This window comes from Apus apus, chromosome Z, assembly GCF_020740795.1.
Source record: "Apus apus isolate bApuApu2 chromosome Z, bApuApu2.pri.cur, whole genome shotgun sequence".
NCBI classification, from domain to species: Eukaryota; Metazoa; Chordata; class Aves; order Apodiformes; family Apodidae; genus Apus; species Apus apus.
The window spans coordinates 37,495,354-37,510,856 of NC_067312.1; the positions used below are offsets into that span (position 1 = coordinate 37,495,354).

The 15,503-nt window shown below is 40.7% G+C and overlaps 1 protein-coding gene across 1 annotated transcript; it reads left to right on the forward strand.

The window, feature by feature from the left end:
• The first annotated feature begins 140 nt into the window (after positions 1-140).
• Positions 141-5,990, forward strand: CZH9orf40 (chromosome Z C9orf40 homolog). Its single transcript, XM_051643383.1, has 2 exons — positions 141-530; positions 4,198-5,990. Exons 1-2 carry the CDS (start codon positions 195-197, stop codon positions 4,351-4,353), a joined length of 492 nt encoding a protein of 163 aa, XP_051499343.1. The 5' UTR covers positions 141-194; the 3' UTR covers positions 4,354-5,990.
• Positions 5,991-15,503: the final 9,513 nt, after the last annotated feature.

Here is a 15,503-nt window from a genome sequence, read left to right on the forward strand (position 1 = left end):
TTCTGCCCTGCCCTGCCCTGGGCCCGGCCCCCCGGGGCTCCCCCGGCCCGGCCCGGCCCGGCCCGGCCGGCAGCGGCGCCGCCTGGCGGGGCGGGGCGGGGCCCGGCGGGCTGCGCATGCGCCTCCCCGCGCGCGGCGGAGCGGGCTCTCCCGGGCGGCGCGCGCTCGGCGGAGCCGCCGGCGCTCGGCCCCTCATGGCCAAGCGGCGCGCGGAGCCGTTAGTGTGTCACGTGCCCGTCAAACGGCTCCTGCGCGAGCCGCCGCCGCCCCCCCGCGCCGCGGCCCCCGAGCGGCGCCCCCGGGGGGAAGCGGCGAGCGCCGGCCCCGCCGCCGCCAAGCGGAAGCTGGAGGAGGCTGAGGCGCCGCCGGGAAAGCGGCCGGGGCTGCGGGGGAGCAGCCCCCGCGGGGAGCAGGGGGACGCGGGCGGCGGGCGGCGGCGGCGCGGGGGGCTCGCGGCGCCCCAGGACGAGAGGACGGCGGAGAGACGCGCCGGTGGCCGGGGCAAAGAGAGGGCGGCAGCCGCCGCTGAGGTAACGGAGCGGGGCTGAGGCGGCGGGAGGCCTCCCGGGGAGAGTGCCGCGGTGCGGCCGGGCCCGCGCTGCTCGCGTGGGGGGTGGTGGCGGCAGCTGGCGCTGTGCTGCGGGCTCCGGCCGCTGCGCCAGGCGGTCACCCGGGGCTGGCGGGCCGAGCGGCGGGGCAGCGAGACGTGCCGGCGGAGGAAGGGCCCCGGGCCCTCGCCGAGCGGGGCTCAGAGCGCCGTGCCTGTGCCTCACTGCGGTGATCGGTCCCGGGCCTCGTAGAGTGTTGCTTCTTGCTTTTTTTCTTCCTGATGCATGAGAAAACGGTTTTAGCTTTTTTCTTTTTCCGCTATAGAAAAACTGTTGGGAAACGGCCCGTCGGAATTTCGCTGTAGTTAACTCTTACCTTCAGGCACACCCCCATCCAACAGTATGGTGGAAGCTTGAGGGGTTGAGTTAGCGTGACTGTTGGAGGTTGCGGATCAGGCTGATGACAATACCTGACAATTTTCATAACTCTGTGTTTGGGATGGGCATTCAGTAGAGATGCCAGAGCTATCTTTGAACTAAAACATGTAGGAAAGTCGGTGGTCAGGTGAAGGGGATTAGTTTTTTTAATATTCAGGATGTATCGAAATGCATGTTTGACTTGCCGTGTTTCTGGTTAACAACGTACATTCTCCTTCCCCTGTTTTCACCGCATTTTACAGAATAAGCCATAAGATAAGAAGAAAGTTTTTGTTTTGCAAAAATAAAATGCTGTGCCCATCTAGAAGATTTTTAGAGGTTAACTCAACCTTTCATCCCACCTACATCTTATAAATAAGATTGAAGTATTTGTTCCAATGATGGAAAGTGGGAGAAAGTCTAAATTGGGTCAGATGGACTTTGAACTCCAGTTTTAGACTCTGGTTTTGAAAAGATCAGTCATTTTATAGTATAAGGCAAATCTGTGATCTGTAAAGCAAATGGAGTTTTTTCTTTCACAAGCTCTGCCTTTTGTTTTTTTGGTCGGTTGAGTTTGTTGGGGTTTTTTCAGTGGTTGATGATAGAATTACGGTATGAAAGACTTGACAAAAATACTCTGTGTCCCATTAAAATTATATATCTGTTAAGGCTGTGCTGTTTAAACATAAGCATTTCTTTCGTTTCTGAAGAGACTACACGTCTTCTGAAGCAAAGCAAATTAAACAAAAGAGCAAATTTCTACAGAAATGTTTAATTCCATCACAAGTATGGTGCTGAATTCTTACCGCTATGGTTATTAAGCATAATTTTGTAGCTTTAGTACTGGTACGAAAACAACCAGCCCCCGGGATTTTCACACAATAAGAAGTATTTCTCTCTACAAAATGAAGGGCTGGATTTTTAACAGGTTGTTTCCTTAATGCAGTTTTGTATAAAAATATATTTACTTCAAAATAAAGCTCAGGTAACGGCAGGCAAGAGATGTTTCTTCCATCTTGTGTGTGTTTTAAGTCCTTCACAGAGGTGTTTCTGATGAGGATTTTTATACCCTTCTGAAAACACAGCTGTGGGTTGACACTATTCTTAGCTGTTCTATAGTTGTGTAGTTTGTTGGGTAAGAAGAGTGATCTGAATACTGTTAATTCCACAGTGTGTTTGTTAATGTTGTAAGCAATTCCAGTTATGTTACAGATTTGGCACCTGTCTTGTTCTTCTTGGGCTCATTTGTTTTCACATTGCATCTTTCTGGGAGATGCCAATAGACTTTAAATACTGCTGCTTTGCAGACTTGAATGCTATTGAAATTATTCCTGTATGTAATCTTTAGATTACTTACAAAATTAAGAATGCATATTTAGAGGAATCCAAAATTAAGAGTGTGCAGATTTTTTGTGGTAATGAGAGTCTAGAGTGTAGGATCTTTGAAACAAGACTCCCGTCATTTACTCTCTGTATACAAAATGTCTAGCACCAGGGGTCTTTTGACATTGAGCTCTTCACTCTTACGGTGTGAGCAGTAGCTTCTTAGGAAAACACAAGCCTTCAGATTCAACTTGGGGAGAATTTGTAAGGATCGTTGACAGGTTCTGAAACTCCATTGCTGGAGATTTTTTTTCAGAGAACCTGTTAGCCGCCTGCTGTGCACAGTTCTGTGTGAGTGGTTCTGCCTAGGTTGGAATATGGACTGGAAAATCTGCCCTTTCTCTTTTGCACTTTGCTAATGATGTGCAGTATAAAAATGTCTGTTTACAGGAATATTTGTGCAAATGTGTGCTGCTGCTTACGGTTTGGCATTCTTCCAGTTTCCATATAATCAATCACTCTGTTCTTGTGGAACTATGTAATTTTAACTGGTTTTGATCTCAATTCCAGTTATGGGAACTTTGTTTCTTTAATTTTCCCTGAAGACAGTCTCCTGGTGAGGAAAATCACGCTAGCAGTACCCTACAGGCACACAGCGATTTTGCTGCTACGAAATGTCTTGTGCCTTGGGACTTAAATAATGCAAGTTTACCTAGGACAAAAAATTGTAGTTTATCAGAGGTTTATATGACAACAAATAGAAAAATATATTATTCAAATGGAAAGTATGGTGAATTTATATACTTTTCTCTTTTGAGGAGTGGGGAGGAGGCATCATTTTTCTGCTGACAGAGTTTAGGGACCGTACTTACTGCAGTTCAATACTACTTTTTTTATTATTCTGTAGCAGATTAAGCAGACAAAGCATGACATTTTTCAAGAGCCATACCAAAACAGTTATACCAATTTATTTGTTAAAAATACTTCTGTTTGGCACGTCTCACAGCTGAGATAATAAAGTAAAATATTTAAAAATTCCAATTGTATGTAAAGAAAAACACAACTCCATATTATATGGCTATACATTATTTTATGTTTGTGGTAGCATTCAATGTTTTTGCATACCAAAAGAAAGTACATGCTCAAGACGTAACGAATGACTTGAGAATTCCTCTTCTTACATGTGTCATGTCCACAGAAATGTGCACAGATTGGCCACTGATTACAAACAAAATGTGTTGTTATTAATATGTTGTATAACAGATTAAATAGATATATGTAATTGAAGAGTAAAGTAGTAAATAAGTACATATTCCAAGATTTTCCTTGTACTACTTACCAGTTCTTAAATTTTCCCCTCCCTGCTCCTAGAGGATATCTTAGTTTTTCTTCTGTATGCTTGAGCACAGAAAAGAAGTGGAATGTGGTAGAAACACTGCCCAGTGCTTTGCTTTTCCTGCAAGTATCATTCTCGGACTTGAAGTAACATAGCAAAATAAATTCTTCTCAATATCAGGTTCTAAATGTGCATGAAATTTGTAGACCACTGTGAGAAGAAAAAGCAGTGAACAAAGTCCACTAATGCAAAGTCCAATAATTGTACAACTTTTACAGTATTGCAAAGATTGAAAGTTGAAGAAATCGGTGGAGTTATATGGAAGTATTTTCCAGAGGTTGTACAGTAGTTACTTGCAAGAATGTTTGAAAGCACAAAACCGAATTATTATTTAGTTGAGATTTTCGAGGGTGTGTTCCTTAAAAATAACTTATTTTTTCTGTATAAAACTGTAAGAACTGCTAATATATGCAAGAGCTGTGTAACTCTTCTTTGAAAGTTTCTTTTTATTATTTTGTACTGCTGTGATACACATTAATGTTTTCTTGCCTTTTTTTATTTTTCTCTTCAAAGCAAGAAGATTTCTGTCAGTATAACTCCTTCCTGTATTGGAGAGCACCATTGCCTACTGTTGATGTGACCGATATTCAGAACCTAGATGGAGAGACTCCACCAGAAGCTAAAACTCCTTCAAGGACTGATACCATGGAGACTGAAATGGAGACCTGAGGAGTTTTTTCATAGTTTTGCATCTACTTGGAGGAAACTTGTTTTTGTTTGGCTTCAAGTTTTTCTACTTGGAAGAAAAATAAGCATGTTTCTGCCTTCTTGAAGAAACAGTGTTGTGTTAGTCTGCAAAAGCAAGTCAGTCTTAGTGGATGGGATTATCACTGTGGGATGCTTAATAGTACACTGTCTGGAGGTACACAGTGTGGAACAGGCTAAAATTTCTAGCAAGTATGCTAGAAAACATGGAGGCAGACTAAAAGAAAACTACAAAATATTAGAACTTTGGGATGCAATTAAAAGAAACAGGTAGATATATTACATGCGGAAGGCAAGTGAAATAATTTTGCTTGTCGTGAACAAAGAAGATTGAACTGTGGTAGCTGAAGGTGAAATATTTATCATGTGAATTTATCATAAAGCACAGAAACTAGTGATTTTTAATGTTTTGTTCTGGGTTTTGGTTGGTATGTTGCTTGTTTTTTTTCCATGTAATAGCTAAACCAAAGTAAGAGTCTACCAAAACCAGACAAAACATTCCCTTCCCTATGCAAACCAAAACCAAGTGTGGCAGGGAGAGGGAAGGAAAAGGGGATCTTCTATGTTGTAAGCTGCCGTTGTTCTGAAAGTTTTTCATACACTTGTGAAGAAGTTTTTTCACTTTCTCCTTTTCACATTGCCCAAAGCAGTGGGCAGCCTAGGTTTTTGGTCCATTCTCAAGTTAATGCTATTCTTATTCTTTGTGATGTAAGCTTTGGTAGCATCAAAGTGGCAGGTGTGCACAGATATTTCAAGAAAAAATAATGCAATGTAAAATTACTGCATATGCTTTTCAAACATAACTGACTGAGGTGTAGTTTTTGTAGAGACTATGGATCTTGCAAAACATTTTTACAGAAGTTCATTGAATTAGTGGTTTTTTGCTGTGAAATATGAGCTTAATGCTTGTCTTTTGTAATTTATTTACAAGTTGAAGTACAATTAGAAATACTTGTCTTTAATAATAGACTGAAGTCATATGGACAAACTGTCAAGACTTAGCAAATGTGATTTGTCTTTAAGGATAGCAAACACTGTACTTTTGTTGGAATATCTTGTGTTTTTTTCCATTTATTTTTTTAAATAATGTATTTGCTGAAGGACAATAAAGTTTCATCTGTGTGTATTTCAGAACTTTGGGACTACAACTGTGTGAAGTTGCTTCGATAACTTTGTCATTTTGGGGTCTTTTTGCTTAAAGGAGCTTTTCAGCCTTCTTAGTAAACATCCAGAAGCTTTTTTTTTTTCTCAGTATTTGTGCCATGAGGTACCCTTTTTGTTAATTGCTTGTTTGTTTAGATTGTTAGGGTCTGTAGTACCCATAAAAGGAAGGAGGTGTCTCAGTGACTCAGGCATTTAATGGTGCTTGTTTGGATATTATTCTGCTGGCTATCAGGTTAGCTGGATACATAATTAAACAGTATTTATTTTTCTTATGCAATGTCAATTACATTTTTTAGGTCCAATTATGTCTTCTTGTCTTAGGAGGTACTTTAAAAGTGTTATTAAAAACAAAATACTTTTTTTGGCAAGACTGCAACTGCTATTACATGTTTACTATAACCAAAATAAATTACATAGCTTTATTAATTTGTTTCAGATATTTGGGTGTTTTTGTTTTTACACTAGGTAATATATGCATTCCTGTATTTGTGGGGTTTTTATGTTTCACACCATCCAGTATTCTCAGTATCCGGTATTTTGCATTATTAGCTAGTATCTTTGCAGGCATATTTTGGTAGCATAAAATCTTGGAGCTTCATATACAGGAATAGACTGCATTTTAGCATTAAAATCTATCTCTCCCCTATATTCACAGGATAGATATGTTTTACTACCATCTTCAAGGTATATATCCGAGCTATTCCATAGCAAAATAAATAAGCCCTTTAAAAGAAATCGAGCTTGCACTATGTTGTAGGCCATATGTTTAGTTTATTTGCAATTATGCTGTAGGCAAGCACTTTACTCTTAGCTCATTCCAGACGTGGGCTGTGTGTTACGGGCTGGAATGTTACTGCTATTTTCGGAGCATTTGCTGAGCTGATTAATTTTTCCATTCATCTGTTTGCAAATAGAGGCAAATTTAAAAGCATTGGAAAACTTTTGAAATTACGTCTGAGAGTTAAGTTTATATAAAAGGCTGGGCAATTAAGGGGGAGTGATGGTAGATTACATAGACTTTACATTAGAGCTGTCAAAAGGTGTGATCAAGACATGCCATTGCTCAGTGTCTGGTATCTCCAGATACTATGTGGCACTGTGTTACCAAAACACTTGTGACTTCCAGCTCCATTTTTCCAGAGGTCTTGTTCAAGAGCTGCATGCTTAAGGTGTTTTAATTTGCATGTGCATTCATATCCATTGCGAAGAAATTATTTTGAAATAACATGTCAACACAAATTCTAAGACAGCTCAGGAGTAGCAAAATGGAGTCATGGAATAGTTTGGGATGGACAAAACCTTTATAGATCATCTAGCCTAACAACCTGCCATGGGTAGGAACATCTTCAACTAGATCAGGTTGGTCAGAGCCCAGTCCAACCCAACCCTGAGTGTTTCCAGGGATGGGGCATCTATCGCCTCTCTAGACAGCCTGTTCCAGTGTTTCACCACTCTCACTGTTAAAAAAAATCTTCCTTGCAAGTCCATCCTTTTTTAGTGTAATGCCATTATCCCCTGTCATGTTGCAACAGGCCTTGCTAAAAGGTCTGTCCCCATCTTTCTTATAAGCCCACTTTTAAGTACTGAAAGGTCACAATAAAGCCGTATCTTGTCCAGGGTGAACAACCCTCTCAGCCTTTCCTCATAGGAGAGGAGCTCCAGCCCTCTAGATTTCATTCTCCTCTGGACTCTCACCAACAGGTCCATGTCATTTTTTGTGTTCAGAACTCCAGAACTGAACACAGTACTCCAGGTGAGGTCTTACCAGAGCAAGGTGGAAGGGGAGAAACCTCCTTCGACCTGCTGGTCACACTGCTTTTGGTGCAGCCCAGAACGCAGTTGGCTTTCTGAGCTGTGAACACGCATTGACTGTTGATGTCCAGATTTTAATCTACGAGTACCCCAAAGTCCTCCACAGGGCTGCTCTCAATCCCTTCATCTCCTAGCCTGTGTTGGTACTGGCAGTTGCCCTGACCCATGAGCAGGACCTTGTATTTGGCCTTACTGAACTTTGTCTGGTTCACACAAGCCCAATTCTCAAGCTTGTCCAGGTCACTCTGGATGGCATCCAGTCCCCCGGGGATGTCAACTGCACCACTCAGCTTGGTGTTGTCTGCAAACTTGCTGAGGGTGCACTTAAACCCACTATCTAAGTCATTGAGAAAGATAATAAATAGCACCTGTCCCAGTGTGGACCCCTGAGGGACACCACCACCACTACCATCTCCATCTGGACATCAAGCTATTGCTGACCACCATCCCACCACTAATTCCTCATCCAGTGAAGAGCCCTCTCAGAATCCCTCGCATTCCAAGTTTAGAGAAGGAAGTTGTGGAGGACCTTAGCAAAGGCCTTACAGAAGTCCAGATAGATAACATCTATAACTCTTCCCGTGTCCACTGATGCAGTCACTCTGTCACAGAAAGCCACTGGGTTAGTCAGGCAGGATTTGTCATTGGTAAAACCATCCTGGCTGTGTCAAATCATGCCCCTGTTCTCCATGTGCCCTACCATAGCTTCTGGGAGGATCTGTTCCATGATCATCCCAGGCACAGAGGTGAGGCTGACAGGTTGATACTTCCCAGGGTCCTCCTTTCTACCTTTCTCAAAAGTGGGTGCGATGTTTCTCTTTTTTCCCGTCTCCAGGGACACAATTTGATTACTCTGACTTCAAATATCACGGAGAGTGACTTGTCAACTACATCAGCCAATTCCCTCTGGACTCTAAGGTGCATCTTGTTAGGTCCCACGGATTTAGATAAATTCAGGTTCCCTAGGTGGTCACGAACCTGATCTTTTACAATGGGAGGGACTTTGCTGCTCCAGTCTCTCAGTCTTGAGGTCCATCCGCTGAAGGGGTGTGGGAACAGGTTGCTAGTGAAGACTGAGGCAAAAAAGTTGTTGCTTACCTCAGCTTTCTTGACCGTTGTTAACAGTTTGACAGACAATTTCTTCAGGAAGATATGCTTTCTCTGACCTTCCTTTTTTGGTTGACGTACCCGCAGAAGCCATTCATGTTATTCTTTGCAACCCTTGCCTAGTTCAGCTCCAGTAACTTCTTCGCCTTTCTGACCCCATTCCTGCACAACCCAGCAGTGTCCCTATACTCTTCCCAGGATACCTGCCCCTCCTTTCACTGCCTGTGCAGGTCCTCCTTGCCCTTTAGTCTGACCAGCAGGTCTTGAATCACCCATGCCAGTCTCTTGCTTTCCTTGTCTGACATCTTGCACTTAGTGATTGACAGCTCTTGTGCTTTTTGGAAAGTGTCCTTTAAGATCTGCCATCTCCGTGCTGCTCCCTTGTCCCTCAGGGCAGTTTCCTAGTGGGTCCTATTGACTAATTCCTTTAATAGTCCACAATTTACTCTTGTCCCACATCCCTCAGGACTGTGTACTCCACCAGTGCATTATCACTGCAGCCCAGGCTGTCTTCTATCTTGACATCACTGATTACCTCATTTGAGTAGGTGACCATCAGGTCCAGTATCAAATACTCTCAGCTAGGGCTATGACCTGGCTAAAGGAGCTATCCTCAATGCACCTTAGGAATCTGCTTATTGCCTGTGGCTCACCAAGTTACTTTTCCAGCAGATGCTGGGGTAGCAGAAATTCCCCAGCAGGAAGACAGCCTGGAGCGTGATGCCTCCTGCAGCTGGAGTGAGAAGGGTTCATCAATAGGCTCCCCTTGATTGGGTGGCCTGTAGTAGACACCAACCACAAGTTTCCCTTTAGTTGCCTCCATCTCTAATTCTTATGGAGAAGCTTTCAACCTGTTCATGCCTATTCTTCAGAGACAGCTCTTCACAGTCCCATTAGTTTCTTGATGTAGAGGGCAAAGCCCCACCCCTTCTTCCTCATTTGTCCCTTCTGAACAGCCTGCAGCCATCAACAGCCACACATCAGTCATGGGAGTCATCCCACCAAGTCTCAGTAATAGCAACTAGGACTTTGCTTTCTAGCAGCACAATGGCTTCCAGTTCCTTCTATTGGGGCCCATGCTGTGTGCATTGGTGTAAAGGCACTTCAGCAAGGGTGTTGACCATGTCACCTTCTTAGAGGAACACCCTTTAACTCCTCTGTAGCATTTCACTGACATTTCCCTGTTGGCTCCTATTGCCTGAGGAGCCTCTGACTCATCTCCATAAGAATTCAAGTGTGCTGCAGTGTACCCAGCATGTCTCAGCGAGACAGGCTGAGGGCCCTCATGAGCCACCTGTCCCAGTAACCTTGGCATGTCATCCTACAGGTTGTCACAGGCATGCCTGATAATATCCTCCTTCCCCTTCAAGTCTAGTTTAAAGTTCTGCCAATGAGCCCCGAAAGCTCCTGAGCAAAACCCTCTTCTCCCTTTGAGAAAGGTGAATCCCATCAGATACCAGCAGGCCTGGTGCTGTCTAGGCCATCCCATTATTGAAAATCCCTAAACTGTGAGGCTGACACCAGCCACACAGCCATGTATCAACAGACCAGATGAGTCTGTTTCTTCCAGTGTCGCTGCCTTCAACTAGAGGGAGGTAAAAATAATCTGCCAAAAATTCAATGGACATTAAGAAAATACATGCTTATGTATATGGGTAGTTGGAAAAACACAGCATAATAGTGTAGAAAATAATAGATTGCAAATGAATGTTTCCAGGTGACTGAAGATAATTACTGTTCACCTTTTAGCACCTTGTTCTGGTTACAGCAGTCATTGTGGGAAATTAATATGTACTTCTGCAAAAGCATCTGATGACAGCCAAATGAGAGATGTTAGACTGCACAGACTCATTGTTTGGTGTAGTGAAGCCTATGTTCAAAGACACATTTAAAAGTAGCTAGTACACTTGGGCTGGCTTAATTATTTCCATGCCTACAGTTATAACCTTGACTCTCTAGGTGGCAATATGCATGCACAGTAAACTACAGTGAATCTGGAAAATGTTTTGGGTATGCTTTTATTCTGAACTGCTACTGAAAACTCAAGTAGTGACATCATGAATGTTAATCATTTCCTTACCGTGATACATAAATAAAGGCAGATCAAGTCACAAGTTCCTGATTATAAGGTGACACGAGGTCTTCAGCATAACTGGAGTAAAAACATTTTGTCAAGAACTTTTTATTGATCTCTTATTTCTCTCTTTACTCTTCCACCCCCCAAAAAAACAAACCAAAAAAGAAAAACAAGTGCTTTCCATTTAACACATGGGAATTTGCTGTCACTACTTCTTGCACTGTTTCCATTAGTTACAACTGGAAAGCAAGCTTTATCTGATTGTGTGTTGGATGGAAACCTCAGTCAGTGGCTGAAGGCTCCCTGAAATATATTCGTTAAATATGGAGAAGAAAAAGGTAAGTGCTAATTCAATAGAAATTAACTCATGAAGTAGTGTTTAAATGCTGATATATAGGTAACAATATATTATTAATGTATGAGGAAATTTCATATAGGGTTTTTCAATTAGTCTTATCAAAAGATCCCTTATTTAGGATTCCTATTTCAAACTTCTTGTATTAGAGAATTTGATGGTGATGCAACAAACAATATAAGTTATTGATACTTAATTGGTAAGTGAACTCAGTAATTATTAATAAGTATATTTTAAACACTTTTGGTCAAAAAAATAGCATTCCTGACTTTTTAGTCACTTCTAAGGACCCAAAAATCATTGTTCTTTCTTTTCTTAAAGCTATACAGATACTAACTTTTCACTACTGCAGAAAAAATATTTTCCTTACTACTGATATGTTACCACTCCAAAGGGAAAAAAATTGTGAAAGGAAGATAGAGACAAAGTAAATTTTTGTTTGTAATTTTATTTTGTTTTTAAGAGTTACTGTGGTTGATGGTTGTTTTCCTGGTTTTGTTTTGTCTTTTTTTTTATAATGTGAGTTTTCGAAATAAGGGATATGGACTGGCTAAACATTACATTCTCCTACAGTTTTCTTATATGAACACCTGGGGTTCATGTTAGCATTGTAATATGATGAAATAAGTGGCTTACCAAGAATGAGACTGGGAAAAGTAAACAAAAATAGTATTGTGCTATCTTTGATGAGTGTAAGCCAGAGAAAAGATTTTTCCTGTGGAGCTATGAATGGAAATGAGCAACATCTATTCACCATTCTCTTGCACAAATGAAATTTGTAATGTCCTTCAACTGAGCAGTGCACAGTGGTCTCCTAATCAAATTGGAACACATAACAATTAATTCCATTGGATCTACCCTAAGTGTGAAATGTTGTCTCTCTGAAGCCTGATGATATAGTGGATATTTCATTTTGAAGCTTCAGCCTGTAGAATATGAAATGTGCTTCCAGTTTCTTTTCCTTCCTAGCATTGAAAAACTGGTTTTGCCTCTGATGCATAAAATGCTATAATTATGTAAGAACTACTTTGGCATAATGTAAGCTACCAAAATCCTATGATTTAATGATTGTCAATTGTAAACTGCAATATTTTTTTTTTGAGCAAATAATCCCAAAATGTTGCATTTGTGTATCCAGCAATAGTTAGTTTTTATGCTTTTACATTTTAGAAATTGGAGAAACCTGTGATTGAAAAGAGGAAAATCTACTTCAGACAAACCTGTTTTTTTTATATGTGTAATGTGCAAATACAGAGGCACTTAAGACAGCCTTTCATTGTATAAGTTGAAGCCGTAAAAATACTCTAAATCATAATTGTGAAATATGAGAGGGAAAGTACAGCTAACAAGAAAAAAATATTTATACTTTGGACATGAATAGTAATATCAAACTTGGAATGTAAATATAAAAATATCTTAATTTCTATGGCATGGCAAGGCTTCAGGGAGAAATTATTATGGTTTTGATACCCGATATGTGTGGGTTTTTCTCTTAGAGTCCATATATACAATGCACATATGCCAAAAGTGCTTTAAGGATACAGCTTGGTCAGTGGGGTCCCTTTGAGTCAAACAGAGATACTGCAAGCTTTATGCCAGAAAACAGCATAGAAGTTGAATAGGCTCCCCATTATCTTTCTCATTATATTGAGCCTTTTCAATGCATTATTTTCTCCTTCATTTAAATTGTGCAGTTTATTTGTGAATATCCTGGATTTGTCAGTGCTGACTATTCCAGTCTCAAATTGTTTTGAAATTTCTGTTTTATCTTTGTTAGGGTGGTCTTGAATTATTGAGAGGCCAGAATTGCTAATGTATAAAGACCAGTCATTTCAATAATGAGTTCAGGATTCAAAACATTCATACACAAATTTATTAGACCACATTTCATGGTGATTACCAGTGCCTATCATTGACTTAGAAGAATGATAAAAATTAATTACTAGGTTTTCATTTGCAGTTAGGAAAATTAATAGCACTATGCCTTTTAGAGATAGGATTTTGAAGGTCTCTGCACTTCAGTGGTACAGGTTCCCAGAGGTTAAAGTAGTGGAATTTGCTTTTTTGAGATGTAATACTCTGATTTACACCCATATAAGTGTCTTTCTTGCCTCCAGCCACAGGTCACTAAAGGACAGCCTTTCTTCTTCCCTTGTGGAGCACAGTGTTCCTTGTACATTTACTGCTGATTAACCCTTAATTTTTAGGTAAATAGTTTTGGGTTAGTTGAAAATAAAGAGGTCATGTGGATAAGGTTATTTTATTTCCATCTCAATAGGAGGGTTTTTCTCATTTTCTCTAAAACTTGAAGCATTTGCTTTGGGATATCTGAATGTGAATATTAATGGAGATCCTCATCCTCCCAAATCTACCTTCAGCATAGTCCCAGTGAGAAAGACGTATTGTAACTGGTACGAAAAAAAGGTGGAAAAGAAAAAAAACAGATTTTGAAAATAGTTTTAAAATGGGGATTTGAAAGCTCTGGAATAACATCTGGAGAATGTCTCACTGCAGAATCCATATGCCTGTCATTTGACACAGGCACACAGTCAAAGGTCACATCTTCTAGGAGTACTCTGAAAGATGACATTTGAAAAATCTGTTAACCAGCCTGTAGGATACAAGGAATTACAGATCAAGCTGAAGAGAGTCAGTGTTCCCTGAGATAGTTCTACAAAACTCTTAAGACTTGTTATTCTTAGAAGCTGGAATTGTGTTAAAGCTCTAGAAAGGCTCCTCGGAAAGTGAATAAAATTTCAAGGTGTTACTGATTAGTTATAAATATAATCAGAGGAGTCATCTAATTCTGAGCTAAGAACAACTGAAGTGGTTATCCTTCGATCCTGCATCTTGCTCATGCTTGTCTCCCTGACTGTTATCCTACAGAAGTACATTGTGCTTCTCCGTTACTGTGAAGGGCTTTTTCTCAAGAGATGGAGACTAGTACACCTCAGCTGCAGAACACAGTCCTACACTGAGTCTCCTCTTAGGTCTTCTTCACTCTTTTTCCTACCTCTATTAAGAAAATTGAATAACAGAGACCAATGAGACCATTTGAGATGTTATTTCTCAATTCTGGACAGTGATGTTTTGCCTTAGGAAGCAGTATTCTGGTTTCCATGGGACTATATCATTAGAAGCACAGAAACTATACATGATTGTAATAAGACTAAATTGTACTGTCACATTTTGTTCTTTGGGTCTGCACTGACTTCAAAGGTATTTACACAATGCATTTTGGAAGAATTGATAGTTGGATATTTGTGACCATCCAGCTAACAAAACCTAACCCACTACATTCCTGGCAACTTACAAACTCTTATTTAAAAGCAAATTTTTCTCATAGAATAAATTCTGCAGACAGTCCTACTGAGTTTGAGTAATTCCTCATGCAAATACAACATCTGAACTATCTTGAAGGATTTTGAGCAATATTTAGATGCCAGTAGCTACTTGTTGCAACCACTGAAAAATCTGATTAAAAAAAACACCATAAGGATATATGGCATCCTGGTATTCAGTATTCAAGATGTCCTCATTCTTGCCTCCTGTTGAAGCATACCTATCATAAGAACTGCTGCTGACCATTTATATGTCTGCTTGGGTTCTGTCCTCCTTAACTTTCGTAAAAACCCCCCAGTATTCCTGATGAGTGAAATCAGGTTCTCCTTGGAAAAGCACTTGTTGGCTGATCAGTGTCTAATATCAGTGTGCAGAAGGAGGGAAGATGTACTACAATCAGACCTGCAATAATCATTGCATATTTGCATAATGTGAAATAAGCAATAAAACACGACTTAAGCTCATGCCAGGAAGTTGTCCCTACACACTGTAAGTTGAAGTTCAAGGCAGAAGATTCTGTTCTGTTTTAGTCCAGAATCTGCATGGTAAAACAGATCTGATTTGCACTACAAAGAAAAAGAGCTTTTCCACAGCATGCTGAAGTAGTAGCTGAAACAGTCATCATCTAATGAGTGTGTGTTCACTATGTCTGCTGCCAGCCTTTGGTGTTGGACTAACTTGTGAGACTTCATTATTGATGTTGGAAGATAAAAGTAAATAAGCCTAGTGACAGGCTGATGTGTTGGTAATTATATGGGATGGGGCAAGAAATCTAGAAGCAATCTTCACCAGTTTCATGCCTTGCTCCTCTCTTTGCTGCTTCATCAGTTCTTGAAGATCTGCTAGGGCACTAAGGCAAAGGTAAAAGTTTGTAGATAGTCTTACGAAACTCAGTGTCTTCAGCATGAAGATAATGAAACAACGAAACTGGGAGTTTCCTCTAAAGCAGATTAGTGCATAAAATTAGATTAGTTTTGGCTTTTTAATTCTGAAATTCAGGCACTCCTTTGCTAAATTCTGGCCGATTAAACACCATTAATGGAAAAAAGAATGTTTTATTATACTTGCTGGATAAGACGCTGTGTTCTAAAAGAACACAGTGAGCAGAGTGGGTATCTGGATGCTTATGCCTTTACAGGTGTCCCATGGAAACAACAGAAAGAAAGCCATTCCTGTTTTGGTAGAGGTTTCTGTTAGGTGTATTATCCTCCTTTAAGATAGTTTTTCAGTAGGAGATTTTTGGACTTTGAAAATGAT